We start from the raw sequence: 27172 nt of genomic DNA on the forward strand, positions 1-27172 counted from the left end.
AGAGCTGGTGAGTAACAAACATGAAAAAGAGGCAGCTGTTACTTAATTGACACTCTGCCTGGAGAGAAGTCACCTAAAGAAGGAGTCATCTTCTCAAAGATGGGGGGTAGGGGGAAGGGAGGATAAATTAGGAGGTTGGGATTAACATACATACACTACTATATACAAAACATCTAATCAACAAGGATCTATTGTATAGCACAGGAAACTCTACCCAATAATTTTTGTAATAGCCTGTAAGGGGAAAGAATCTGAAAAGCAATATATTTATAGTATACTATATTATCAGTTATATATGTGTAACTGTGCTGTATACCTGAAACTAACACAATATTGTAAACCAACTATGCTTCAATTTATATATATATATAGAGAGAGAGAGACAAAAAAGGAAATGCAAAATAAGACCACAATGATTTACCATCACACACCCATTAGAATGACCAAAATTTAAAAGACTGGCCATACCAAATACTGGCAAGGAGGTAAAGGAACTGGGACTCTACACTGTGGTGGGGATATAAAATCAAGCAATCACTTTGGAAAATATTTTGGCAGTTTCCTATAAACCTACACATACACTTAGCATATGCTCTAGCTTTTCCCCTCTGAGGTATTTACCCAAGGGAAATGAAAGTGTGTATGAAGACAGGTACACGAGTGGTTATAGCAGCTTTTATTTGTATTAACAACAGCCAAAAACTGGAAACAATACCAATGTCCATCAATAGACGAATGGATAAGCTGTGGCATATCCACACAAAGGAATATTACTCAGCAATATAAAGGAATGGACTACCGATTTATGCCATGAAATGGATAAAGCTCAAAATAATTATGCTGAGCAAAAATAATGCAGACAAAAAGAAGAGTCTATGCTGTATGAATCCATTATATAAAATTTTGGAAAATATAAAATAGTGTATAAAGACAGACAGTTGATCCAAGGTCACCTGGAGATGGGACAGGGAGGGGGTGGTGAGGAGGAAGCATCACCAATGGGCAAGAGATTTTTCAGCATGATAGATTTGTTCATTATCTTGATTGTGGTGATGGTTTCATTAGTGATATATTTGTCACTTGAAATATGTGTGGGTCTTTTTAGGTTGAATATACCTCAATACACTGTTAAAAATAAGTTTGGAGAATATTGTATTTGCAGTTTTTATACAAAGCCAGTCTTCCTTAATGCATTTTACTGTTTTTTTCTTATAAATATATTACAACAAAAGAAGTCCAAAATCAAAGCCTACAAATCTCCCCCAGCTTATTGCAGGCAGCATTAAGACAGTCATTTTGTCTGTGTGCCATGGTGAGGGAAAAGGACTCATTCTGAAGGTCATTCTTCCATCCTTGTGTGATGAGAGGTCAGGATGATGTAACTGCTTTGGAAGCACAAAGGGTGCAAATCAGGGGCACCCCAACCACAGGACTGAAAAAGTTCTCTCTGTGGCTTCTGTTTGCTTTCTGGAGACGTGAGTGGCTGAGGTTTGGAAGAAAAAGAAGAGCTAAGTGTCCACAGCAGCTCAGCCACTTGTGGACACCAGTCTGTGATCTGTGATCCACAGCAGCAACAGTGGGAGCTGGGGGTGTTGGTAAGCAGTGGTGAAAAGAGGGAGGTCAGGTTAACCAGAAGCTTACAAATACCAGGGCAACATGACTGGATAAGCAGACCCTGCTGTCCCAGCCTCCTCAGTGGCTCTGTCATCTTGCTGTCCCTGAGGCAGCTGCCACCCCCTCTGAGCACAGAGAGAATCCTTGGAGAGCAGCCATGAGGCCACCAGCCACAGAGCTTGACCTGGTCTCGTGTGCATGGACCACAATGGGGACCAGGCAGGTGGCTGCAATCACCACCCGCTGGAGACAGCTGGAGTAGCAGCTATCATGGGTTTGTCATGCTTAGTACCATGTGTCCACACGAGGCAACGGAGACAGTGGAACAGAGGGGCTGAGCGCAAGAGAGATTCCACCCAGACTTACGTCAGAGCTTTGCACTTACCAGTGTGTGCCTTGGGCAAGTTACTTAACCAAAACTTGCCTCAGTTTCTCCATCAATAAAATGGAGATAACAATTACCACATACAGCGGTTAAGGGTGAAAGGAGTTGATATCTGTGTTTAGACAAGTTTCTGAGACAGAGTGTGCTCACTGATGTGCTTGTTATTATTCTATCCTTTTAAAAAATAGCCCTCCTGGAAAATCTCATGGATGGAGGAGCCTGGTAGGCTGCAGTCCATGGGGTCGCCAAGAGTTGGACACGACTGAGAGACTTCACTTTCACTTTTCACTTTCATGCATTGGAGAAGGAAATGGTAACCCACTCCAGTGTTCTTGCCTGGAGAATCCCAGGGACGGGGGAGCCTGGTGGGCTGCCGCCTATGGGGTCTCACAGAGTCGGACCCGACTGAAGCGACTTAGCAGCAGCAGCAGCAGCTCTTTCCCACATGTCAGACAATGCAGGCTTGTACATATGGCCACTATGTAAATGCTGGGTGTGATGGGCAGTTCCCTTAACATTCTTAAACTGATTTCTTCAGGTCTGGGGCTCATGCTGTTTATTTCTATTGCTCTGGCTGCTAAGAACCTCAGAGCAAATCTAGAACCCAGGTCTTGGGGCAGGAAGGCTTGGGAGGGCTGATCCATGCAGGTCCTGCCATCTCCAGCAGGGGGCGACAAGCACCCACCACCCTTTGCTAATGGTGAGCAATGTCCAGCCCCACCCCAGACCCTGGGAACAATGGGCTGTTTACAGCAGGAGAATCATTTTAGTTCTATAGCCCAATGGCCACAGGCGGATTTGTGGACACTGCTCCCTCCTGGACTCCTGACTTTCCTAGTTCCAATCTGTTCCACTTCCTGGAAGTGGAGACTCATGCTGTGGTGGCTTGGCCTCAGTTTCCCAGTTTGTAAAACAGGTTGTCATCACTGTCTCTTTCCCAGAGGTCCCACAGTGAATTCTTAGCAGGAATGACAGGCAAGAGAGGCTCCATGCCCTGCCCACAAGCACAGCTGGGAAAAGCCATTTCCTAAAGCAGCAACACCAAAGGATGGGGGAGGTGTTTCCAAGCAGGGAGCAGGCGGCCTCGGTGATCTTCCCTCCTCCCAGCCTCAGTGTCTTGCACTGTCCCAAATCTTGGTTCCAGGATGACCCCCCTTCAATCTTTGCACCAACGAGGGACTTCCAAGCCTAACCTGAGGTTTTCTTCACCCACCCTTGACCCAAACAGCACAAATGAAACACCAGGAAAAAAAAAAAATCACATCTTTATTGTCTGATTAATGTACTGGCTTGGAGAGGGAAGACTGTAAGGGGTGGTAACATCCAGCTTTGATTAGTCGGAAAGTCCTATTAACTGTGTACAAAATGAATGTTACAAAAATCATGTAAAAAAACAGGTCAGCAAAGCAGCAGCCCTGGGGAGGGCTCAAGGCACCTGGGAGGCTGAGAAACAGGCCCACCCTGGCCTCAGGAGTGAGGCCGAAGGACGAGGGGCCGGAGACTACACCCCTCCCCTCCTTCACCATGGGGCACGTGTGTCTCCTCGCTACCCGATTACAAGTCAGTACAAAACTGCCTTCAAGGGCTCAAACCCCAAGGCCAAGGCACTACCAGAAATGAGGTGGGTCTGAAGCCCAGCACTGAGCTCCCCCTTCCCAGCGGCTGGAGCCTGGAGAAGGGGCGCCGGTTCCCTGTGCCCAGCAGGGTGGGCAGGCACAGAGTCCCGCAGCTGGGGAGTGGCTCTGCCTCCAGACACGCAGTAGTCTGGGAGCCCTGAGCAAACACAGCCGGGGCTTTGGTCAGTGCTGAGTATGCTGAGAGGAGCCGCAGGCCTGTCCAGCCCCCCATCCGCCCCCGACGCGGCCTCAGCAGAGCGGTCCTGTCACGGTCCTTCTGGAGCCGATGCCCAGGCCACCGCCCTAAATGGGGTAACACATGCAGCACCCCGTGCCTGCCGCCTCCACGCCGGCCTTGGTGCCGGGCCCCAGGAGCCCGTCGGTGACAGAGTGCTCCGCGATGATGTCCTCCACCCGGGTGATGTACAGGAATGTCAGCATCACTCCCAGGAACTGAGGAGAGGGGGCGCGGTGGGTGTCACTCACTATCCGGGCCATTCGCCCTCTCTTTCCAGCCCCCCAGCCCTCGATGTCTGAGCCCAGCATAGCCGAGCCCCCTTCACCCCAGTTTTGTCCCTCCTCTGCACTCTGTAATCACCAAGCCACACATCATCCCGGCCCACAGCCTGCCCACCCCACCCCCGGGCCCTCCCTGGTGGAGGAGGGACCAGCCCACCTGGGGGAGCAGGATGCCCAGCAGGAGGCCCGCCATGATGGTGTAGTTGTCCATGAACCAGATGACCACGGCGTTGGTGCAGCCCCGCACGTAGATGACGTTCTGCACGCTGAGGCGCTGCGGGGAGGAGCCTGGCTGAGTGCCCGCCTGGCAACCCCAGTCCCGGCTCTGCCACTCATCCCAGGCCCAGGTGAGTCCCTCCGCCTCTCTGGGCCTCAGTTTCTCATATGCAACCTGAGAAGTTGACTGTAAACCGCAGGATCCCAACAGGAAGTGAAAGTTGCTCAGTCGTGTCCGACTCTTTGCGACCCCCTGGACTGCCAAGCTCCTGTCCATGGGATTCTCCAGGCCACAATACTGGAGTGGGTAGCCATCCCCTTTTCCAAGGGATCTTCCCAACCCAGGGATCGAACCTAGGTCTCCCGCATTGCGGGTGAATTCTTTACCAGCTGAGCTACCAGGGAAGCGGAAGCCCTTCAACCGGCAGTACTGTTCCCTAGAGAGCCTGCTGGCATTGTGGTGGCACCTATGCTTGTCACAGAGATAGGGGTGGGGGCTGAAGGACTACAGAGCTCAGGGCAATCCTTCTCGAGGGACAGCCACCCAGACTACCTGCCTCTTAGATGTCCCCGCTATATGAGCCCAAAGCCTAACTCCAGGGACAAAAAAAACAGTGTTTTCTGCTTGGCTTTACTATACATTGAATTCTACAGAAAAGAGAAATGGGTAAACTAAGGGATAATCATACTCGATTTTGCTTGGAACTTTATCCAAGAATTGTTCACCATGTAAAAAACCATGTCCATGGCAAAAAATATGCCCATGCTATGCAAGTTGCCCACACAGCACCCCTCCTAGGCAACAGAAGCCCCTGGCAGTGCAAACACCTGATCAACTTTGCTGTCTTCTGCTGTTACTGTCTTGGAGAAGGAAATGGCAACCCACTCCAGTGTTCTTGCCTGGAGAGTCCCAGGGATGGGGGAGCCTCGTGGGCTGCCCTCCATGGGGTCGCACAGAGTCGGACACGACTGAAGCGACTTAGCAGCAGCAGCAGCTGTTTCTATCTAGCACCTAAGCATGTATACGGTTATAAATCATTTTATCTTATTTCTCCCTTTATCTCGAATCAGGGGCTTCCCTCATAGATAGTTGGTAAAGAATCCACCTGCAAAGCAGGAGACCCCAGTTCCATTCCTGGGTTGGGAAGATCCACTGGAGAAGGGATAGGCTACCCACTCCAGTATTCTTGGGCTTCCCTTGTGGCTCAGCCAGTAAAGAATCTGCCCGCAATGTGGGAGACCTGGGTTCGATCCCTGGGTTGGGAAGATCCCCTGGAAAAGGGATTCTGGCCTGGAGAATTTCATGCACTGTATAGTGCATGGGGTCTCAAAAAGTCGGACATGACTGAGCTACTTTCACTTATCTCAAATCATTATGCCACTTGTTTTGGAATTAGGTGTGTAGGTAGGTTATCATATCTGTGAGTGTCATTTTGGAATAACAAAAAACAACAGGGCATTGTGTATGCTAAGTCACTTCAGTGGTGCCTGACTCTGCGATCCCACGGACTGTAGCTCGCCAGGCTCCTCTGTCCATGGGATTCTCCAGGCAAGACTACTGGAGTGGGCTGCCATGCCCTCCTCCAGGGGACCTTCCCAACTCAGGGATCGAATTCGCATCTCTTGCATCTCCTGAATTGGCAGGTGAGTTATTTACCATCAGTGCCATCTGGGAAGCCCAAATAGGGCATTACCAAGTGTTTATTATAAAAACTAGCCGTTGGGTCCCATGTTTGGAGAAGCACTGCTGGTCTGTGGTTCAGCATCTTAGGTGTTTGTCAGAGTCGCCCACTGGCCCCACCCCAAGAGTGCACGTTTCTAACAAGCTCCTTGGGGCTGCTGTTACTGCTGGTCTGGGGACTTCATTTGAGAACCAATGCTCAGAGGCCATCTCAAGTCATCATTATTTTTTAGCTCCCTTCTCAACACAACCCCATCTTCTCTCCAAGTCCAGAAGAAATGCCCAGGAAGCTGACCCCGAAGGTACCAGCCAAAGACTCTCTTCCCCCGGGGACTCCTGGGTCCCAGGCTGAGGGAGCCAGTGTGTATCTGCAAACTGGCAGCTCCAAGGGCAGAGGCGGGCTGGTGAATGCAGCTGGGCATGGGGACACACTGCGGGCACCGAGAAGGGCACGGTGGCCTTACACATTAGTTGCTCAGTCAACTCTGGCAGCCAGCTTCTCCCAACCTGGAGGGGATTCTTGGCTCCCCAAGTCCTTCTGTGTCTAGATAGTGGGCAGTCCCTGGCTCCTGTTCACAGCCAGGAATGTTGGGAGATCTCAACAGCCAGGAGCCTCACCCCTGGAAGCCCCTCCAATCACCCTGGTGATGGAACAGGAAGGGCAGCCTTTCTGGGGAAAAGAGATTTCAAAGACATTACCTCCTTGTCGATAGTTTTGTAGCCACACATGGTGTTGACAACTTCTGTCTGAAACAGAAATGTGTATTAGCTAACACTTACATGGTGATTCCTGCAGAAGACACTTATTCCACAGCCACCCCCCAACTCCCCCATTTTACAGATGAAAAAACTGAGGCATAGAGAGTTGTACTATCCAGGATGAATGGAGCTGAGAGTCCCATCCCAGCTGCCTGGTTCAAGGCTGCATCTTAATCTTCTGGATCCAAGAAATACCCAGAGAGAAAAGGTGGGAAGACCAGTTCTGCGGCTCTTGGGTGGGAGACCCACTGCTCCACCAGTGGCAGCCTAGGAGCCCAGAGGAAAGGGCACAGCCCCAGGCTCTTCTGTTGCAGCCGCCAGAGCCTCACTTTGCTGAGATGGTCATGTGCTGAGGTCAGGACTGCGCTGCTCCAGTCTGCTGGCTCTTGTGAAAGAAAATCCCAGACCGCAGCCAGGCCCCTGGCCAGCTGGGGTTTACCTGAGGGCAAGGCCAGGCCTCTGACCACACTTCCCGGTCCCTGCAGACCGCTACCCGCCAGTAGGGCTGTTCAACCTCCTGCCCGGGAAGACAGCTGCCTTCAGGAGCTTCTAGCTGCTGACTAATCTGGGCACGGTGGAAGTTGTGGTTGGCCCTGGGCTCATCAAATCTCTTCCCAGCTAACCTAGGTCACAGGGCTGGCAGGGGCACTTCCCATCACAGCCTGAGCCCTTGTGGAGTCTCCTCTGCTTTCTAGAAGGTGAGAGCGAGCTCAATGAACCCATTCACATCTAAGTGACAGCTACTGTGGGATCAGGGTGCCACAGGTGCCAGCAGTGATGTAGGTGGGCAGAATGGCCAGTGTGGGCTCTGGCATCACATTGCCCAGTCCAGACCCTGCTCTGCCACTTAGGAGCTCTGTGACCAACCTTAGGTGTGGCGCTGAGGGACAGGCACACGGAGGCCCTCAATAAGAATTTGTTGGATGAATGAATGGAGAGGTTCCCTGGACTCTTCAATAAAGCAATCATAATCTCTGAATGTACCCATGGGGATTTTTTTTTAATATAAAGGGAGATATACACATAAAATGATTGTCCAAGGGCATGGCACACTGGCTGGACTGACCTTGAACACAATCCCAGACCCTGGAAGTCAAGGACGGCTGCTACTCTTTCTAAAAGCATGAGCTGAACCTCAGATGTCATCTGCTGCTGCTGCTGCTGCTGCTAAGTCGCTTCAGTTGTGTCCGACTCTGTGCGACCCCATAGATGGCAGCCCACCAGGCTCCCCCATCCCTGGGATTCTCCAGGCAAGAACACTGGAGTTGCCATTGCCTTCTCCAATGCATGAAAGTGAAAAGTGAAAGTGAAGTCACTCAGTCGTGTCCGACTCTTAGCGACCCCATGGACTGCAGCCCACAGGCTCCCGGGTCCATGGGATTTTCCAGGCAAGAGTACTGGAGTGGGGTGCCATTGCCTTCTCCGCAGATGTCATCTAGATCAGTCTAAATGTCAAGGCTTGATGTGTGGACAAAATAACCTCCTTCAGTCTAGATTGTCCCCCAGGAACCCTCAGACCCCAAAACACCCAGGATCCACCTCACGTCAGTCAGCATCAGTGGCCCCTCCAGGCCATAAACAGACCCCAGTGGAGAAGCTCCAGCCTGGGTAGCAGAGGTAGGAGGGCATGATGGGAGCAGGTGCTTCCTGCCTTATTTGTTCACTCATTCAATCATTACTGAACAGATATTGAGCATCAATTATGTACCATTCTCTGTTCTAGGTGTTGGGGATACAGAAGAACAAAATAAGATCCTTGCCTTCATGAACTTTTATTCTAGGAATGGAGATAGGCGATGAACATAATAAATAAGTAAACTGTCTGATATGTAAGAAGGTGACAAGAGTAACTTTACTCTTCATTGTGCTGCTTCCAGACCTGGAGGCAGAACCACAGCTCCTGCCCTTGGGGAACAGACATGCTGTGGCAGAGGCCTCCCTTACACCCGGAGCCAAAAGACTCTTCTCTAGGCCCCAGAGGAACTGATGTAGATATCCAGGCAAATATTATTCTGGGCATTTTTTAATGAAATTAACATTAAAATCAGTAGGCTGAGTAAAGCAGATGGCTCTCCCTAATGTGGGTGGGCCTCGTACAATCAGTCGAAGGCCTAAATAGAACAAAAAGGCTACCCTTCCCCCACGTAAGGAAGAATTCTTCCTGTCTGACTTCAAGCCTGAACTGAAACATCAGTTCTTCATGGGCCTTGAGGCTGCCAGCCTCAAACAGGAGCTGCATCATCAGCTCCCCTGGTTCTTAGGCCTGTGGACTCACACTGGAAGTAAACCATTGGCTCTCCTGGGCTCTTGCTTGCCAGCTCACTCTGCAGGTCTTGGGACTTGCCTGTCTCCATAATTCTGTGCATCAATTTCTTATAATAAACCTCTTTACACACACACACACACACACACACACACACATCCTATTGATTCTGTTTTTCTGCTAAACAAGCCAGCAAGTCCCTTCCTGGGTGAAACACTAAACTCATGTAATGCCTGCTGAATGTGGAGGTATGAAGGCCTGCCCATCTCACCCCAACATGGGACAATTCTGCAGGATCATCCCAGGACATCCCCATGGATTTGGCTGAGATGCCCACTGAGACTGCATCGTTGCTCAGCCTCTCCTTCTGCCCAGCCCAGCTTCTATCCCCTCCTTTACAGGTGTCAATCCTGAGCACACCTCCTACCAAGCTTCCTGCTCACTAACCAGCATCTCAGAGCCAGCTTTCCAGACAGCCTTGGCTGAGACACTGGGATCACTGCACTAGCCCCTAACCGGACTGCCCACCCATGTCATCTCTGCCACCACAGCAGACAGGGTGGTGCTGGTAAAGCCTAAGGAAAATCTGCTACTCGCCCACTAAAGCCTTGTCACTTGACTTCTTGTCACTCAAGGGAAGCAAAGTCCTGATCATGACCTTCAGGGTACCCATGACCTCTGACTTCATCTACAACTATCCTCCCCCAAGCTCACTTTGCTCCAGCCACACTGGAGCTGGTCTCTGTGCTGTTTCTTAAATTCACAAGGGCAGGTCCCACCTCAGGGCCTTTGCACTTGCTCTTCTCTCTGCCAGGAATTCCCATCCCCAGACAGCATGGCTTACTCCCTCACTTTCAGGGTTTCACTGAGAACCAACCTTCTCAGTATCTAAAATGCAGTCCTCCATGCCCCTGTTTTATTTTTCTCCTTAGAATTTATCATCTCTTAGAATATTATCTCTTTTACTTATTTATTTTGCTTTTTAGTTTTCTCCACTAGAAAGGACGTCAGCTCCACGTGGGCAGAGAGTTCTGTGTGTTTCCTGTATCCTTAGAACACAAAACTGCCTCTGGCTGGTCTTCAGTAAATACCTGTTGAATGAATGAATGAATGAACGAATGCACGTTGGGCTTTCACCTCTCAACTTGGACATTCAGGTGCCACTGCCTTGGATGATGAAGTTCAGAGTCATCCCCGCCCCCACCACAGGCCTCTCTGAAAACCCTGGGCTCCTCCTCAGCACTCCCCCTGCACAAAGAGCTACCCTAAAATGGCAGCTCCAACTTCCAAACAAACCTTCCCTCCTGGCCCAGCCTTTTTAGGGCTCATGCACTTGGCACTGGCTCCCTGAGTCATGGGTGAGGCCCCCACCCCCACCAGCAGCTGCTCAGTTTACAGAATCCAGCAGTGGGCACAGGATGGTGGAGACGTCAGAAGAGAAATTTTCCATGACTCTTCAAGGCATGAGTAATTGCAAAACTCCCCGCCTCATTCCACTCCAGAAACCAGGCAGCTTTCGGACACATTAGTCAAACACAGGATTGACCGAGCCTCTCATTTATTAGCAGTGACGGCACAGGGCAGCCTCCCAAGTGGCCAAGGAGGCAACAGAGCTGAGAGGATCCCACTGGGGAGAGGCAGAGGCTGGCATTTACATCACCAGCCGCTTCCAAGCACCTTGTTGCTGATGATCACCAGGACGTCAAGCCCAAAGTCCACCAGCAACGTTCAAAGTACAGGCCCTGCCCTGGCCCCCAGCTATGGCTGCCAAGCCGGCCACCCTGCTAAGACCCCCGGCCTGGACTCTCTCCCACTCTTCGCCTGGCGTGCACAGTAGTCCAGGGCACGGCTCTGACAAGATCTGCCTGAATTTCATCCTAGCTCTATCAACCTTGAGCCAAGAACCTCACCTTTTGGTGCCTCAGTTTTCTCATCTGTATAGTGGGTAAAATAACCATACCTACCTCACAGGGTTGTTGAAAGGACTTAACGAGTTAAAACAACTAAAGAACCTAGAATAGGCCACCACGTGGTAAGTGCTCAATATATCAACAACCATTACTAATAAGACAAGTCTTCCCCATCCTCTACCCCCAGATTCACCCCATTCAGTAGCCCTTGAGGCTCAGGAAGCCTCGCCTCGGCAAGAACCACCACCTCCTGCCTACCCCTCCTATCCAGCCCCACCGCCCCGGTCCTGAAAGGTGAGAGAAGCGTTTGACCAGCCAGGAGATGTGCCCCAGGAACAGTGGATACCGTGTTTCTGAAGCAGCAGGTGTAGGGCACCCCACAGGCCAGGGGTCCAGGGGCACTGCAGTCATGGTACTGGTTTTTGCTCCAATCTCGGTAGTCTTCCCCGCCACAGCACTTAAACTGCAGGAGGAAGCAAGTGGGGAAGAGAGCTGCCGTCACTACCAAGGCCCCCAGGCAAACAGCAGGGAGGGGCCCAGCCAGGGGACGATGTGATTTATGATGCGGGTCACACAGGTAGGGGGCATCATGGGGAGCATGTGAAGCATCATTACAGGTCAGAGCTCAACAAAAGCAGAATAGTGGCCCAGGAGGTAGCGAGCACCCCGTCACTGAGGAGGCATGCAAGCCAAGGCTGGGTAGCCTTTTGGTGGGATGGTGGGTGGTGTCTAAATACTGGAGGAAAAGCCCTTTCTTGCCAGCCGGACTCCATCTTCACATCCCCAGGGCAGGTGCTCCACCCCAGGACCTGGCCTTTAAAGTCCCAGAGACTAGGATTCTAGGGGAGCCCCACAATCCAGGGGCCCCTGAACCTCACCCACCCAGCTCTGCCTATCCCACCCTTAGCAAAGGGGCACACACACACACACCCTGGTCGGGGCTCAGGACTGAAGTGATGGCACAGCTGGCGTCATTTTCCCCTCGGCTGAGCTCTGCCCTGCATGTCCCCCTGTACAGATGCCAACACCTGGGGGAAGCAGTTACTCCACTGGGCTGCTGCTGTGTGCCGGGCATTGTTGTGTGTGCCCGAAAACCAAGGGGGAGGGAAAGCGCCACAGCCCTGAGGGAGATGGAGAGGAACCACCACATGAAAAAGGTGTGAGGCAGTGCTGGGTACCAGGGATATGGCAAATGGGGGAAGGAGGCAGGAGGTTGGGAAAGGCCTGAGGAGATCTCATTTAATCGGAAATATGAACAGGAAAAAAAAACAGTCAAGACATGCCAAGACCCCGCACGGAGATGAGTTAGTTGCACTGATATTTCAGCAGCAGGCGTAACTGGAGCAGAGTGAGCAAGAGGGGTTGAGGTCAGACCATGAAAGCTTTGTCAGCCAAAATAAGCAGGGAACAGGGGTAGTATCCTTAGTGACAGGAAGTTACTGGAGAAGGTTTTAACCAGGGGAGTGATATGGTCAGAGGCTCTAGTAGAAATAAAGTAGATGCCCTTCCAGAGTCTCCACAGAGCCTTTCAGGCTATCAGTCTAGGGGTCCAGGAAGTGCCTCTGTGGGGTGCAATGCAGAGTATTTATTTAGCCACCTGACAGGCCAGCATTCAAATCCTCATACCACCACTCCATGCTGTGTGACGCTGGGCAAGTCAATCAGCCTCTCTGGGCCTCAGAGGCTCAACTGTAAAGCAGGAAGAGCAATGCCAGCTTTGCACAGCTGAGCTGAGAAGTACAAAGATAAGCCAAGCATGAAGCACTCAGCCTAGGACCTGGCCCCAAGCAGGTGCCCAGTGAGCATGAGTCATCTCGCCATTCCACCCTGGGAGAAATGAAATTCGCAAGCCAGCTGAAGGTTGCTTCCAATAAAAACATCTTGCCCTACCCAATGGCCAGAGCTGGCAGGCGCATCCCTGGCAGAGAAGGGCTTCCCAGAGGCTGCACCTGTTATGACTACAGGGAAGGCCTGAGCCAAGGGGGTGGCCACTATGGATGGCCCCGGGTGAAGGGAGATGTTGATCCCCCACTGAGGGCTATCATGGGGATCAGGTCAGCTGACGCCCCCAAGGTCATGTCCCAAGAAGCGCTGCCAGGGCTGAGGAGGCCCTCAGCTCTAAAACTCCACTCATCCTCACCTAGGAGGACAGGCAGACAATGATCACCCCAGCTGACACTGATTTAGTCTCACCACATGCCTGGCCCTGCTCTAACCACCTCTGAAATAAATCAAGGCAAATCTCACAGCGACACTAAGTAGAAGGGACCATCAGTATCCCGCTGGGGCAGGTGTGGAACCTGAGGCTCAGGACTAAGTGAGATTGGTGTGTAGAAGCCCCCGACGGCAGCAGCAGGCACTGCTGTTACTGTTACACCCACAGACTTGAGTGGACCGTGGGGAGGAGGGATAACAATCATCACATTCAAAGAAGTGCCGTCGGATGAAAGGAGACTTGCTTTATTCCCCATGCAGGGGTAAATGGAACCAGGGAAGAGCTCTCTCCCCATCAGGGCTGTCCTTGATTTGGCAAGGGAGGGAGCTCCCTGTCCCTGAAGGGTCTCGGCAGAGGGAACTTTGAATTGGGTGGCTTGGAGGTCACTCCCACCTCAAAGAGGATTCTTTGCCCACTAAAGAGGGGCACCCTGAGACTCTGCCACGTGGTTTGTAGCTCCCTCTGACCTTTTTCTTTCTTTTTTTTCAGAAAGGGAGGGTTTGTGTAGCTGGAAAGGAACAGGCAGGGCAAGTATATGCTGGGCCAGGCATGCCCTGGCATCCCCACCCTTGGTGGCTGTCCATGGCCCACCCTCAACTCCCAACTTGGCCAGCCACGTGGGGATGGATAAGCCACCTGACCTCTCGCCCCCACCCTCTTGAGCAGGGTCCTAAGTTGGGGGCGGTGGGGGGGGGGGGGGGCGCAGTGGGAGCAGAGCTAAGGACGTGGGAGGCAAATTTCTGACCCCAAGCTCCTGACTCACCTCCTTCTGAACAAAGTCCATGATGTTTTTGAAGTCCAGATCGTCATAGTAGTTCTCAATTCCTCTGCGAATATTGTCATTCAGAAAGTCGATGGTCTATGTAGACAGAGAAATTATAAAGGAGGAAGAGCACACGACCCCAGGGCCCAACCCAAGATTTCCCAGATCAGGACTGAACCAGAGTCCACCTCCCAGGCAGCCTCCCCCCATGACCTGCAGAGAGCACCTCCATTCCCACCCACGACCTCCCCGCACCAGCACCCTCTCCATGTCCCCAGTGCCCATCAGAGGCAGGAATGGTGCATCCCATTCCTTTACAGATCAGGCAACCCAGGACCCAAGAGGGTGAGGCCCTGCCTGGGGGACACCATTCCGAAGGAGCCAGGCCAGGGCTGGGGCTGGGCTGCCCTAGTGTGCCTTCTACTGTAGCTAAAGACAGGCCTGCACCAGAACCTTCCCTTTGCCCTCCAGCCCCCTCTCCACTCTTCTTTCCTATATAAGCTCTTCTTTTACAGATGAAGAGGCCTAGAGAGGGAGATTGACTCTTCCCAGGTCACCAAGCAGGCGTCGGCTTTGGTTAGGGGCCCAGCCAGGACTGGAAACCAGGTGTCCTGACTTCCCTCTGGGCCTCTCTGTCGCTGCAGTGCTCTGGCCCAGACGACAGGGCCCATCTCCCTCTCGGACTGGGACAATCCCCACCGGGAAGGGTGCTGGCAGGGCACCCTCTCCCAGTCACGCTGGGCCTTCGGGATCAACAGCCCGGCTGTTGTGCTGAGATCCAGGAGCACAAAAGGCCCCACAGCGGGAAGGGATTGGGCGGGAGTGTGGGCAGCCCAGCTCCAAACTCACAGTGACAATCAGGGCTTTCAGAGCAGGGAGGCCGGTGGATCATCAGAGATTGTGCTGGCACAAAGGGCGCATTCTCAACTCTGGAGCCAGACAATTCCCGGGGGAGGCGCCCTCAGGGTTCCGTGGGGACAAGAGGGTCCTGAGTTCGAGGCCCCACCCTAGGACTGCAGGCCCCACCCCACTCCTGCACTCTCAGCTCCCCACTTGTGAATCAGTCATGCAGGCCTGTCTTTAAGACATCTTCCAGCGCCAAAGATCAAAGACTAAGCTGCAAGGGGCTGTCACGCCTCGTGGTCAAGAACAGTCTTTGCACCACACCTGCCTCAGGAATATCAATTAACTTCTGAACCTCCAGTGGCTCAGACGGTAAAGGATATGCCAGCAATCCAGGAAATCTTGGTTTGAACCCTGGATCAGGAAGATCCCCTGGAGAAGGGAATGGAAACTCACTCCAGTATTCTTGCCTGGAGAATTCCATGGACAGAGGAGCCTGGCAGGCTACAGTCCACAGGGTTCCAAATAGTTGGACCCGACTGGGTGACTGACACTTTTCCTCCCCTACAGGGTGGGAAAGGGGATCCTCTGCCTCAGAGGAATTTGAGACTCAAACAAACTAGAGCAACGAAAGTGCTTAGCACGATGCCAGGCACATAGCATTATTACGTATTATTATGATAGATTTTTCTCTTTTTCCAGGAGGTAGTACCACTTCATACCCATCATGGCATCAGTGGAAAGTGGCTAATCCAAAAAGAAATCAAGACCCTAAGTCTTGTCCAAGAGCCACTCCTGATCTGGGACCCCTCCCAAACTCCCTGCAGCTCAAAGAGGTAATGTGACTTGTCTAAGGTCACCCCAATGATCACGGGCAGAGAGCTGCTGGAACCAAACTGTCAAAATCGCATCCTGATACGCTTTAAGAAGCCAAGAACCCAAGGTTGAGTTCAGGGCCAGCTCCCCAAACTATCTCCAGTATCAGGAAGAGAGAAACAAGGATGTGATAGCCACCTCCTTCCTGACATTCATACACTGCTCAAAGCCAAGGTGACAAAGCAGACTGGCTCAAGGAAACCAGTCTCCGAGCTCAGAAGGAAAACCCTCTGTTGATGATAATCACCGTTCAGGAGCAGACCTGGGAGTTGAGGAGGATCACGCCAGCCTCGGGAGGCACCAGGCCAGCCCTCTTTCCCTGTAACAGGCTCTGCCATCACCAGCCGTCCACCCTGCCCGGGTCTGGCTCTGGATCCTGGGGCAGGGGCTCAGTGGAAGGGCTGTTTGCTGGCCATCCGACCTGGGCAGAGCAGAGACCCGCCTGGTTCTCAGGTCTATCCTTCCCAGAGGTCCCCAGGTCCCACAGCCTTTCCAGTCTTGGGTGCCTGTTCCCTGGGGTGATGATGAAGGGAAAGGCCAGCCAGCTGGGGCATAGTTGGGGGTGGCTAAGAAACAGGACACCAGGCTGGATTAGTCTGTCACCCAGGGAATGAGCTCACAGGATTACATGGCATGCTGTAAGGGGCTCTTGGCAGGGGGTGATGTCCACGGTCAGGGATATGTCAAGGGCCACACTCGTGGTGGGTGAAGTGGCTTCCCTTCAGTCTCAAGGCACTGCAGGCCATCCTGGCCCTCCTATCCCAGCCCACTGGCCACCTCACAGTCCCTCTGCTGGGTCACCCCTCAGCCCTCCCATGGGGTCACATGCGGTTAGGAGCCAGGGTGGGATGAGGGCAGGAGGCCCAGGGCAGGGAGGAAGACAAGCAGCAGAGCGGATGCCCGGCAGCCCCACGGGGAAAAGCTCTCCCCCGCTCTTTGGTGAGCAGCCCTGACCTCTCTCCCCAAACCGTCTCAGTCTCTGGGTATTTTCCAAAGGCGCGGACTCTGAAAGAGGGCTTCTTTGTGCAAATCAGGCCTTCCATCAGGCTAGCTGAGCTGGACCCTGCGGGGGAGGGAGGCCCCACTGGAGGCCTCTCTGGACGGACAGGAAGAACAGATGGTCCCAGACTGCATGGGCGGCAGCTGCCCCCGTTCCCACCAGGGAGCTCTCTGGCTTGTGCTAGCTCTTACACATGCGTGCTGCGCTTGGCACCATGTCTGTGTGTGTGTGTGTGTGTGCACACGTCCACACCAGGGAGACGCGTAGAATCTCTGGGTGGTTCCTGCAGGGGTGGGGGTTGTATGGTTCATTAATTAACTATAATCAACTGTAGTGCGCTGCTATGTTCCACAATGTTCTGAGGGACTGGGGGAGCCACTCAGAGGACATGTCCTGTGGGAGCTCAGCAGGGAAAAGCGAATTCTGGCTTCCTCTGCTGTCTCAGAGGGCAACGCACCCAGGGCCACCCCCACCCAGCTCTAAACCAGGTCATGCAGTGGGGCAGCTCCAGTGAGGACCTGAAAACCACCTTTTATGAATGGCTGGCGTGGCCTCAGAGGCATGTGGCCTGGGCTAAATAAAACAAAGGGTAAGCAATCATCAAAACCATGGGATTTTCACAGCACATTGTTCAAGCTACCAGGCTCGAGCCACAGAGCACTGCCCTTTCTAGTCCTGTCTTTCAATCTAGTTTTAAAGATGCCCGAAGCCTCTGCATCACTCCCCTCAGTGGAGGCACTTGGACAGTTTGTTGATGAACGAGCAGGATAGCTCGGGGGTGGCGGATTTCTTCTCAAAGCCACGGAAATGTTCTAAAATCAACAGGTCATGTACGAATGGACACTTCAAACGAGTGAACTGTATGGTTTTCATGCTCAGTCGCTCAGTTGTGTCCGAAGCTTGGCGACACCATGGACTGTAGCTCACCAGGCTCCTCTGTCCATGGGATTCTCCAGGGAAGAACACTGGAGTGGGTTGCCATTTCCTCCTCCAGGGGATCTTTCCACCCGAGGGATCGAACCCTCATCCCTTGGGTCTCCCCCATTGGCAGGTGCATTCTTTACCACTAGGGCCACCGGGAAAACCTGAACTGTATGGTATGTGAATTATGCATCAATAAAGCCTTTATAAGCCTGAAGAACAAATAAATAAGGCTTTGGGGGGTGGGGGGAATGGGTGGCAGCTCCCCCGGATGGGAGGCTGAGGAGCAGGAAAGGAGGAGTGGAAGAGCCAGCAGCTGGAGCCTCCCACCAGGCCTCTGGGGACGGAGCTGCCCTAGTTTCCTGCAGGCTGCCAGCCGGCCTCCATCGATTCATGTCAGCTTCTGGGGCCCACACTGGGGAGGCCCAGTAGCCAGCAGCTCAGCCAGAACCATCGCCAGCTCAGCTCTCACAACACAGACGCTGGTGCTCAGACTCGGACTTCCTTCCTCCCTGAGTGCCTGGGCTGAGCCAGCATCTCCGGGTTCCCCTCAGCATCCCCCAGAGGGTGAAGACTCATCCTTGTTGCCTCCAGACCCCAGCCTCTGCTCCAGCCCTGAGATGGGCCCCCATCAGACAACCAAGGGTTGAGAGGAACCCAAAGAGTGAGAAAGAAAGAGGTGTGAACACTGCAAGGTTCTCAGGAATATCTGCCAGTCCCTTCTTCAGACCTGGCTGGACTGTGTGTTAGCCCCTCAGTTGTGTCCGACTCTTTGCAACCCCATGAACTCCTCTGTCCATGGGATTTTCCAGGCAAGAATACTGGAGTGGGTTGCCATTTCCTTTTCCAGGAGATCTTCCCAACTCAGGGATCAAACCCAGGTCTTCTCACGGCAAGCAGATGCTTCACCACGAGCCACCACGAGCAGATCAGCCACCAGGCAAGCCTATCACACTTGGCTGGAAGTCGCAGGATTAATCCCCATGGTGGGGGAGGGTTATGCTTTGGTTTCCCAGGTGTTTGGAGCCCAGCTCTCACTTCCAAACGGCTGACAGTGGGATGCACCAGCTGCAGGAGCCCATCCACATTAGTGTAGAACTTTCTCTACTTGCTCCAGGTGGAAACAGGACAAGCAGGCCATGCGGTCTCCTTTCTCCCTGCTCCAACCTCAGGGTCATGCCAAGAGCCAGCTGGTGACAGTGCCAAGATAAACAGGTTGGGTGCTGCCCATTGTTCCTTGGCTGGTGTTGGGTGTGACCATGGCACCATCCAATGAAGGCCAGAAAAGAGGTCACTCCTCCACTTGTCCAGGAGGTAGAGGGAAGGAGGCCAGGGATGGGTACAGACATACCAGCCATAGCCTTCTGGGTGTCCCTGCTCAGCCCTGCCTCGCTGGGAACACATGGGCAGGAGCTGCCCACCTCCAACACCCCCAATATTCCTTCAGGGAGGCTCACAGCAAGCTGGGGTGATGTCAGGTCAAAACCAATGAGACCTGGGGATTTCCCTGGCTGTCCAGTGCTTAAGACTCCATGCTTCCCTGATGCAGGCTCAATCCCTAGTCAGGGAAGTAAGATCCAGGCAAGTATACTGGAGTGGGTTGCCATTTCCTCCTCTAGGGGATCTTCCCAACCCAGGGATCGAACCCAGGTCTCCTGCAGAGCAGGCAGATTCCTTACCATCTGAGCCACAGAGAAGCCCAAAGTGAAAGTGTTAGTTGCTCAGTTGTGTCTGACTCTTTGTGACCCCATGGACTGTAGCCTATCAGGCTCCACCATCCATGGAATTATCCTGCCAAGAATATTGGAGTGGGTAGCCATTCCTTTCTCCAGGATCTTCCCGACCCAGGGACTGAACCTGGGTCTCCGGTATTGCAGGCAGATTCTTTACCAACTGAGCCTCCAGGGAAGCCCTGCACGGCCAAAACATACATTAATTTAAAAAAATAAAGAGCAGGGAGACCCAGACACCCGTGGAAGTCATGCAGGTTCTCCACCCACTGCTGGGTCCAGGGTGCTGCACTTCTCTGCACTTATCCGCCTTTTAATGGCTGGATCCTTGGGGCCACCAGCTCTGCACCAAGTTCCCCATCACACAGCCACTCCACCCCACATAAGTAGAGAAGCTGCTTCAATCCAACTCCTGGGTCATGCCTAGCGGCAGAAACTGTGCCCAGGGTCAGCAACTGATACAGAATTTCTGCCTCACACCCGGGAGTTATCTTTTGCTGCCTGGAGGTGACCACGGTTGCACCTTCCTGGGAGCCCTGTGTGAAGTCATCAGCCTGATGATTTGTCTTCATCTGTCACCACAAGTGGAGTCTTAGAGTTAAGAGGTAGCCTGGGGGGCTGGAGACCGAACTTGTTACACTGTGACTCAGAGAAATCTGTCTTCTCCTCTTGGGGAAGAAAAACTGGAATTGGGAATTCACCTGGAACCCGACCTTGACTGTGCCTCACCTCTTTCCCCACCATCAGTGGCCAGGCTCCTCCTTCCCTATCCTCGCCACTGGCCCATTTCTTGTTTTACGAAATCACATGGCATCACAGTTGGCAGGGACATTATTTTCCTTTATATGGTATTTTCCTTCTTGATTATAAAAAATGTAAAAGAAAATTTGGGAGCTAGGGAAAAAAAATATAAAGGAGGAAATAAAAATCACCCTAGTTCCATCCCTCAGGGAAAATATGATTTAATATGTTAATATTTCTATTTCCTTCCAGATTTTTTCAGGCCTATTTTTTTTCATTGTGGAGATCTTACTGCACTTACAGGGCTTTTTTTTTCTTTTTCTCTCTCTCTTTTTCTTTCTTTTAGGCCATGCTGTGCAGTAATGTGGGATCTTAGTTCTTCAACCAGGGATTGAACCCATGTCCCCTGCGTTGGGAGCACAGAGTCTTAACCATTGGACTGCCAGAGAAGTCCCTACATTTACAGTTTTGTATCTCATTTTTACGTTTTTGAATTATATATCACTGTCATATGAGAGCACAGCCCATCATAAGCCTCCAAAAGAGCTGAGAGCCCTGACGATGAGGGTCCTTCCTGGACTGACATAGTCCCATGAGGGGACACAGTACCCAAGGGGAAGGAACACACTTCACCCTGTCATGCCCTCCGTGTTTGGGGATAATGTAAGCTCTCAGCCCTGACCTCAAGCCCATGGCATCCTCAGCTGTGAGGACTAAAGGTCCCTGGAGGTTTCGCCTTTACTTAGCTCCTCCCTGGAAAGGAGTGGTGTCATGGCCCCTGTTGAGCTACGGGCAAGGAAAATAAGTCATCAGTCTTTGTGAAAGCACCCTGTAAACGAGAACTGCTATTCACTTATTAAGCCACTGATGCTGCTAACTGTGGCCTGGACTTGGGCTCTAGTTAGTAAAGCACTAACTCATAACTCTGGAAAGTTGTGGGCAGCCAGGAGCCCTGCTGGCTGCACAGAATGGCATCCCCATGGGCAAATGGAATAAACATCTCTCTCTCCTCAAGGCTGCTGAAAAATGAGCCAGGACCCTGGGTCTGCCAGCCCAGAGCAGATGGTCTGAAAAGCAGAAAAGAGGAAAAGGGAGGAACAAATAGCAAAACTGAATCGGGAGGACAACCAATGGGCCAAAGCAACCTATAGATTCAGCGCAATCCCCCTGCCAAAATTCAGACGGCATCTTTCAGAGATACAGAAAAAAATGCTCAAATTCATACAGAATCACAACCAACCCTGGTAGCCAAAGCAATCTGGAATAAGAAGAGCCGAGCTGAAGGTATCACACTTCATATATTTCAATATTACAAAGTTATGGTTACCAAAACAGTATGGTTTTGACATAAAAATAGACACATAGATCAATGGTACAGAAAAGGGAGTCTGGAAATAAAGCCAACATACATGGTCAACTAATTCCCAACAAAGATGCCAACTCTCTTTAATAAATAATGTTGAGAAAACTGCAAATCCACATGCTAAAGAATGAAATTGGATCCTTATATCATAGACAAAAAACAACTCAAAATGAGTTAAAGACTTAAATGTAGCAGAAGACCTCAAGTAGAACTAACTCCTAAAGGAAATATAGGAAAAAACTCCTTGATATTGTTCTTGGCAATGATTTCTTGGATCTGACATCAAATATATAGGCAATGTTGCCTATAGCAAAAAAAATAATAAATGAGACTATGTTAAACTAAAGCATTTCTGCTAAAAAGTAAACTATGTAAAAAGTTAAAAGGTAAGCTATGAATTGGGAGAAAATAACTGTAAACACCACCCTTATGGCAGAAAGTGAAGAGGAACTCAAAAGCCTCTTGAGAAAAGTGAAAGAGGAGAGTGAAAAAGTTGGCTTAAAGCTCAACATTCAGAAAACGAAGATCATGGCATCTGGTCCCATCACTTCATGGGAAATAGATGGGGAAACAGTGGAAACAGTGTCAGACTTTATTTTTGGGGGCTCCAAAATCACTGCAGATGGTGACTGCAGCCATGAAATTAAAAGACGCTTACTCCGTGGAAGAAAAGTTATGACCAACCTAGATAGCATATTCAAAAGCAGAGACATTACTTTGCCGACTAAGTTCCGTCTAGTCAAGGCTATGGTTTTTCCAGTGGTCATGTATGGATGTGAGAGTTGGACTGTGAAGAAGGCTGAGCGCCGAAGAATTGATGCTTTTGAACTGTGCTGTTGGAGAAGACTCTTGAGAGTCCCTTGGACTGCAAGCAGATCCAACCAGTCCATTCTGAAGGAGATCAGCCCTGGGATTTCTTCGGAAGGACTGATGCTAAAGCTGAAACTCCAGTACTTTGGCCACCTCATGCGAAGAGTTGACTCACTGGAAAAGACTTTGATGCTGGGAAGGATTGGGGGCAGGAGGAGAAGGGGATGACAGAGGATGAGATGGCTGGATGGCATCACTGACTCGATGAACGTGAATCTGAATGAACTCCGGGAGATGGTGATGGACAGGGAGGCCTGGTGTGCTGCAATTCATGGGGTCGCAAAGAGTCGGACATGACTGAGCGACTGTACTGAACTGAACTGTAAACAATATATCTGAAAAGGGGTTAATACCCAAAATATATATGGAACCACTACAGTTGCAAAATAGCAACAACAACAAAAAAATACAGTTGACCTTTGAACAACACAGGGATTAGGGGTGCCAACCCCCAATACAGTTGAGAATCTGCATACTGCCTCTGAACAAAGGAACTGATAAATAACTCACTGAAGGGCAGGAAGCTAAAACAGTTTAAATAGAATCAGGACTCAAACCCTAGTCCTTTTGACTCCACATATTGAGATCTCTCGGAGAAGGCAATGGCACCGCACTCCAGCACTCTTGCCTGGAAAATCCCATGGACAGAGGAGCCTGGTAGGCTGCAGTCCATGGGGTCGCTAAGAGTCAGACACGACTGAGCGACTTCACTTTCTCTTCTCACCTTCATGCATTGGAGAAGGAAATGGCAACCCACTCCAGTGTTCTTGCCTGGAGAGTCCCAGGGACGGGGGAGCCTGGTGGGCTGCCGTCTATGGGGCCGCACGGAGTCGGACACGACTGAAGCGACTTAGCAGCAGCAGCAGCACTGTGATCTCTAACTGAACATAAACATTCCTCACACTTGGTTGATTTAAAGTTCTGTAAAATGAACATAAACATTTCTCACACTTGGTTGATTTAAAGATCTGTAAAATGAAACACAGATACTATATTTATTGAAAAATATCTGTGTATAAGTGGATATACAGTGTTCAAATCCATGTTGTTCAAGCATCAGCTGTAATTTAATTAAAAAATGGGCAGAGGACCTGAATAGACAGTTTTTCAAAGAAGACATGTATGAACAAATGAACAACAAGTATATGAAAAAATGCTCAACATCTCTAAACATCAGGGAAATGCAAACTAAAGCCACAATGAGATATAATCTCACTCCTGTTGGAATGTCCATTATCAAAAGACAGGAGACAAATGTGGGTGAGGCGAAAAGGGAACCTTTGTACACTGTTGCTGGGAGTGTAAAATTGGTACAATCACTATGGAAAACTGTATGATGCTTTCTCAAAAAATTAAAAATAGAACTACCATATGTGGTACAATCCCACTCATAGCCAAAGAAAATGAAATTACTATCTCAAAGAGTCATCTGCCGTGAAAAGAACTCTCACATTCATCTCGACATTACTCACAATTGCCAAGATATGGAAACAACCTGTCTGTTTGCCAGATGAATGGATCAAGATGTGAGATAGACACAGATATTCCATTGTTTGTGTATACAGAATGTATATATATATAATGGAATATTATTCAGCCATGAAAAATAAGGAAAACCTGCCACTTAGAACAACATGGGTGACTCTTGAGGGTATTATGCTAAGAGAAATAAGTGAGAGAGAGAGAGACAAACACTTCTTATATGGGGCCAGTTACATTTGAAATCTAAAAAAGAGTCAAACTCATAGAACCAGAGAGTAGAAAAGTGGTTGTCGGGGGATAGCAGGTGGGGGAAACAGGAAGATGTTGGTCAATGGTATAAATTTTCAGTTACAAGATGAATAAGTTCTGAGGACCTAATGAACAGTATGAGGACTATAGTTAATAATACAGTATTATATATTTGAAGTTTGCTTAGAGAATAGATCATAAATATTAACATCTTACCCCTCCCCCAAAGTTAACTATCCAAGGTGATGGATGTATTATTAACTTGATTATGGTAATCCTTTCACAATGTATGCCTATATCAAATCATCACATTGTAGAGTTTAAACATAATTTGTCAATTATTTGTCAATATTTGTCAATTATTCCTCAATAAGGCTGGGGCAGAGGAGGAAAAAAGAAATGAAAAGAAATTGGAAAGCATCCCTGAGCTGCCTCCCTCTTGCTATGTACTCTTAGGAGGGCTTCTTAACCTCTCTGCGCCTCAGTGACTGCATCAATGTGACGGGAATCTCCCCTTCCCTTTCCCGGTACTCATGAAACAGGAAGAAGACCCTTGGATTCCAAGGCTAAGACACGCCCATGGTTAAGGCTCACCCACGGCTAGTGCCCCTACTGTCCATTCTCCATTCAGCAGCAAGTAAAACGTGAATCAGATCACATCACTTCCCAGCATAAAACTCTCCACAGGCTCCCACTGCCTTTTAAAAAAATTCCAAGGCCGTACGTGATCTGCCCTGGCCAGTCCTTCCAGCTTCACCTTCTACCCACTTTCCATCACTCACCTTCAGCCAAGCAGCCTCCACACTGTGCACAAACCCACCAAGCTCCCTCTGCCTCAGTGGTTCCCTCTGTCCCCCTGAGCCTCAGCAGGTTGGCTCCTTCTCATCAGCATCCTCCCCACCTCCACCCCAGGCACACTGCCATCAGCCTGTTTTGTTCTCTTGTTTTCTGGGCTACCTGTTCAGTGCCTATCTCCCCAGCCCAATAGACACAGGAGGGATTATCCGCCCCACTCTCAGCTACACTCCCAGTTTGCAACAGGGCGCACATAGAGCGGGTGCCCAGCATACACGGGACTGGTAAATGTGCCAGAGGCCCACCTGGTTCCGGAAGATCAAGGCCACCACGCCACCAATGAGCTCAATTATGAGGCAAATCCCAAGGATGTACATGAACTGCAAAACAAAGTTCAGTGAGTCACCGAGAGGGGAAGGGAAGTGCCATCTGCTTCAAGGTCAAGCACAGTAAGAAAATCATCTTTGTCAGAGCTCTTATGGGTTCCTGGGCCTTTCACCCCTTCCTCCTGTGAGGCACAGGATGTGGACAGACATTCCCAGGAAAGCCCGTCGCTGGAGCCTGTGATGAGGAAGAGTGACTCAGCTGTCCCAGCCAGACTGTTATCGAGGTTTGTCCCAGAAGTCCTCAGTGGGGTCTGGGTGAAAAAACACAATCCCCTCCCCCAACCCCACACCTTGAGCAGCCGCTGGTCCTCCTCTGGCTGACCCAGAGGGGACAGGCATGTCTTGACAAGCAGGTTAGAGCAGCGTTTCCAGCTCTGCCAGCAAAGCCCCTGCAAAGTGACTTCCCAGACCCCAAGGGCAGATGAGGGGCTGTCTCAGGCTGAGTATATACACCACTCTTTAGCACAGAAACAAGCATTGTCCAAACTAATGTCAACAACTTCCAGCCTCAGGAAGGATCACTGAGACCACACTCATAGGGGCTTTTAGGGGCTTCCCGGGTGAGGGGAACAATGAGGTCAAACACACATGTGGGTGCAGACTGAACAGATCTCCTATCCGGCACCCCCTGTGTTGAGAAGCCATCCCTCACCCCACAGTAAGGGGGCAGGGAGGCTGACCCTATCCCTGACCCCAGGGCAGGCACTTGGCCAAGCAGTCCCATCAAAGTCCTAGGATCTTGGCCAGAGTTACCAGGAAAGACTCCCCAGGACCCTGAGCTATAAGGACTGTTGGCCTAAGGCTACTGGTGACCATCGCAAAGAGAACCTGAGGACAGCAGCTGGCATCCAGCTGGGAGGTGGCAAGAGAAAGCCCAGGGCGTCAGCTAAACCCCTGGACCTAGGGTGGACTTGCTGGTTACATGAGCTAATGAGTCACCACTAACAACTTTTCTTGGTTTTGCTTGCTCTCATCTGAGCGTACCTTCTCCCACTTCCAACAGACAGACCAGACCAACATGGGGTTTAAGAACAGTTTTTGAATCAGCCTTTCTAAGCAGAAGTGGAGGAAGCTGAGCCCTCTTGGGCCAATATGGACAGGCTGACCCACGAAACCCTCCAGTAGAGCTGGTTTGAGGCAAGGACTGATTAACTGCGCTGCCCGAGGGCCCAGGGGTGGTCTCTCAGCTCTCCCAGGGACTCCAAGGATCACACCCCCTGCCCCACCAGCTGATGGGTGCCTGGGGCTGACTCACCGCTTGGAGGAGACACAGGTTGTCACGGAGGGAAGCCAGGACGCCGATGAAGGACACGATGAACATGACGACCCCCAGGAGGATGAGGATGATGGCCGGGGCCAGAAAGGCACTTTCCAGGGTTTTGTATTTCTGCCTCTCGACCTCTGCATAGATCCCCACAGACAGGACCAGGCCCCCGATCAGCTGCAGCAAGAAAACGAGGAGTGAGAGAGGAGAAGGACTGCAGTTGCTTGATTCTCCTACGAAGGACTCAAGGGAGGGTTCTGGTGCCTGCCGTTGGAGGGGTCACCCCAGGTCACTGGATGTGAGGCAACCTGTTATGGGCTGAACTGTGTTCCCAAAATTCACAAGCTGAGGTCCTAACCCCCAGAACCTCAGAACGGGACTGTACTTGGAAACTGAGGCTTAAAAGAGGTAATGAAGTTAAAATGAGGTCTTACGACTCGGGTTGAATCCACGATGAATGTTCATAAGAGGAGATTAGGACATAGACACACCGAGAGAAGACCACGTGAAGACACACAGAGAAGACAGTCATTGGCAAAGCCAAAGAGAGGGGCTCTGAGAAAACCAACTCTGCCCACACCTTCATCTTGGACATCCAGCCTCCAGAACTGAGAGACGACAAACCTCTGTTGCTTAAGCCGCCCAGTCTGTGGTACTCTATTACGGCAGCCCTAGTAAATTAACACAGACCCTATTTGGAAGTGCTGCTTT

At 51.0% G+C, this 27172-nt stretch overlaps 1 protein-coding gene across 1 annotated transcript in view; it reads right to left on the reverse strand.

Annotated features, from left to right (window-relative positions):
- Positions 1–3253: 3253 nt before the first annotated feature.
- Positions 3254–27172, reverse strand: part of TSPAN15 (tetraspanin 15) — a 56683-nt gene continuing 32764 nt past the window's right edge. Inside the window, exons 2-8 of the mRNA XM_052640676.1 lie at positions 26453–26638; positions 25117–25191; positions 13942–14037; positions 11310–11426; positions 6731–6778; positions 4292–4408; positions 3254–4068 (exon numbers count right to left, since the gene is read on the reverse strand). Of these exons, the coding sequence (XP_052496636.1) occupies positions 3919–4068; positions 4292–4408; positions 6731–6778; positions 11310–11426; positions 13942–14037; positions 25117–25191; positions 26453–26638 (789 nt within the window). The 3' untranslated portion in view covers positions 3254–3918. The remainder of the gene's footprint in view (positions 4069–4291; positions 4409–6730; positions 6779–11309; positions 11427–13941; positions 14038–25116; positions 25192–26452; positions 26639–27172) is intronic.

Source organism: Budorcas taxicolor, chromosome 5 (assembly GCF_023091745.1).
Source record: "Budorcas taxicolor isolate Tak-1 chromosome 5, Takin1.1, whole genome shotgun sequence".
NCBI lineage: Eukaryota > Metazoa > Chordata > Mammalia > Artiodactyla > Bovidae > Budorcas > Budorcas taxicolor.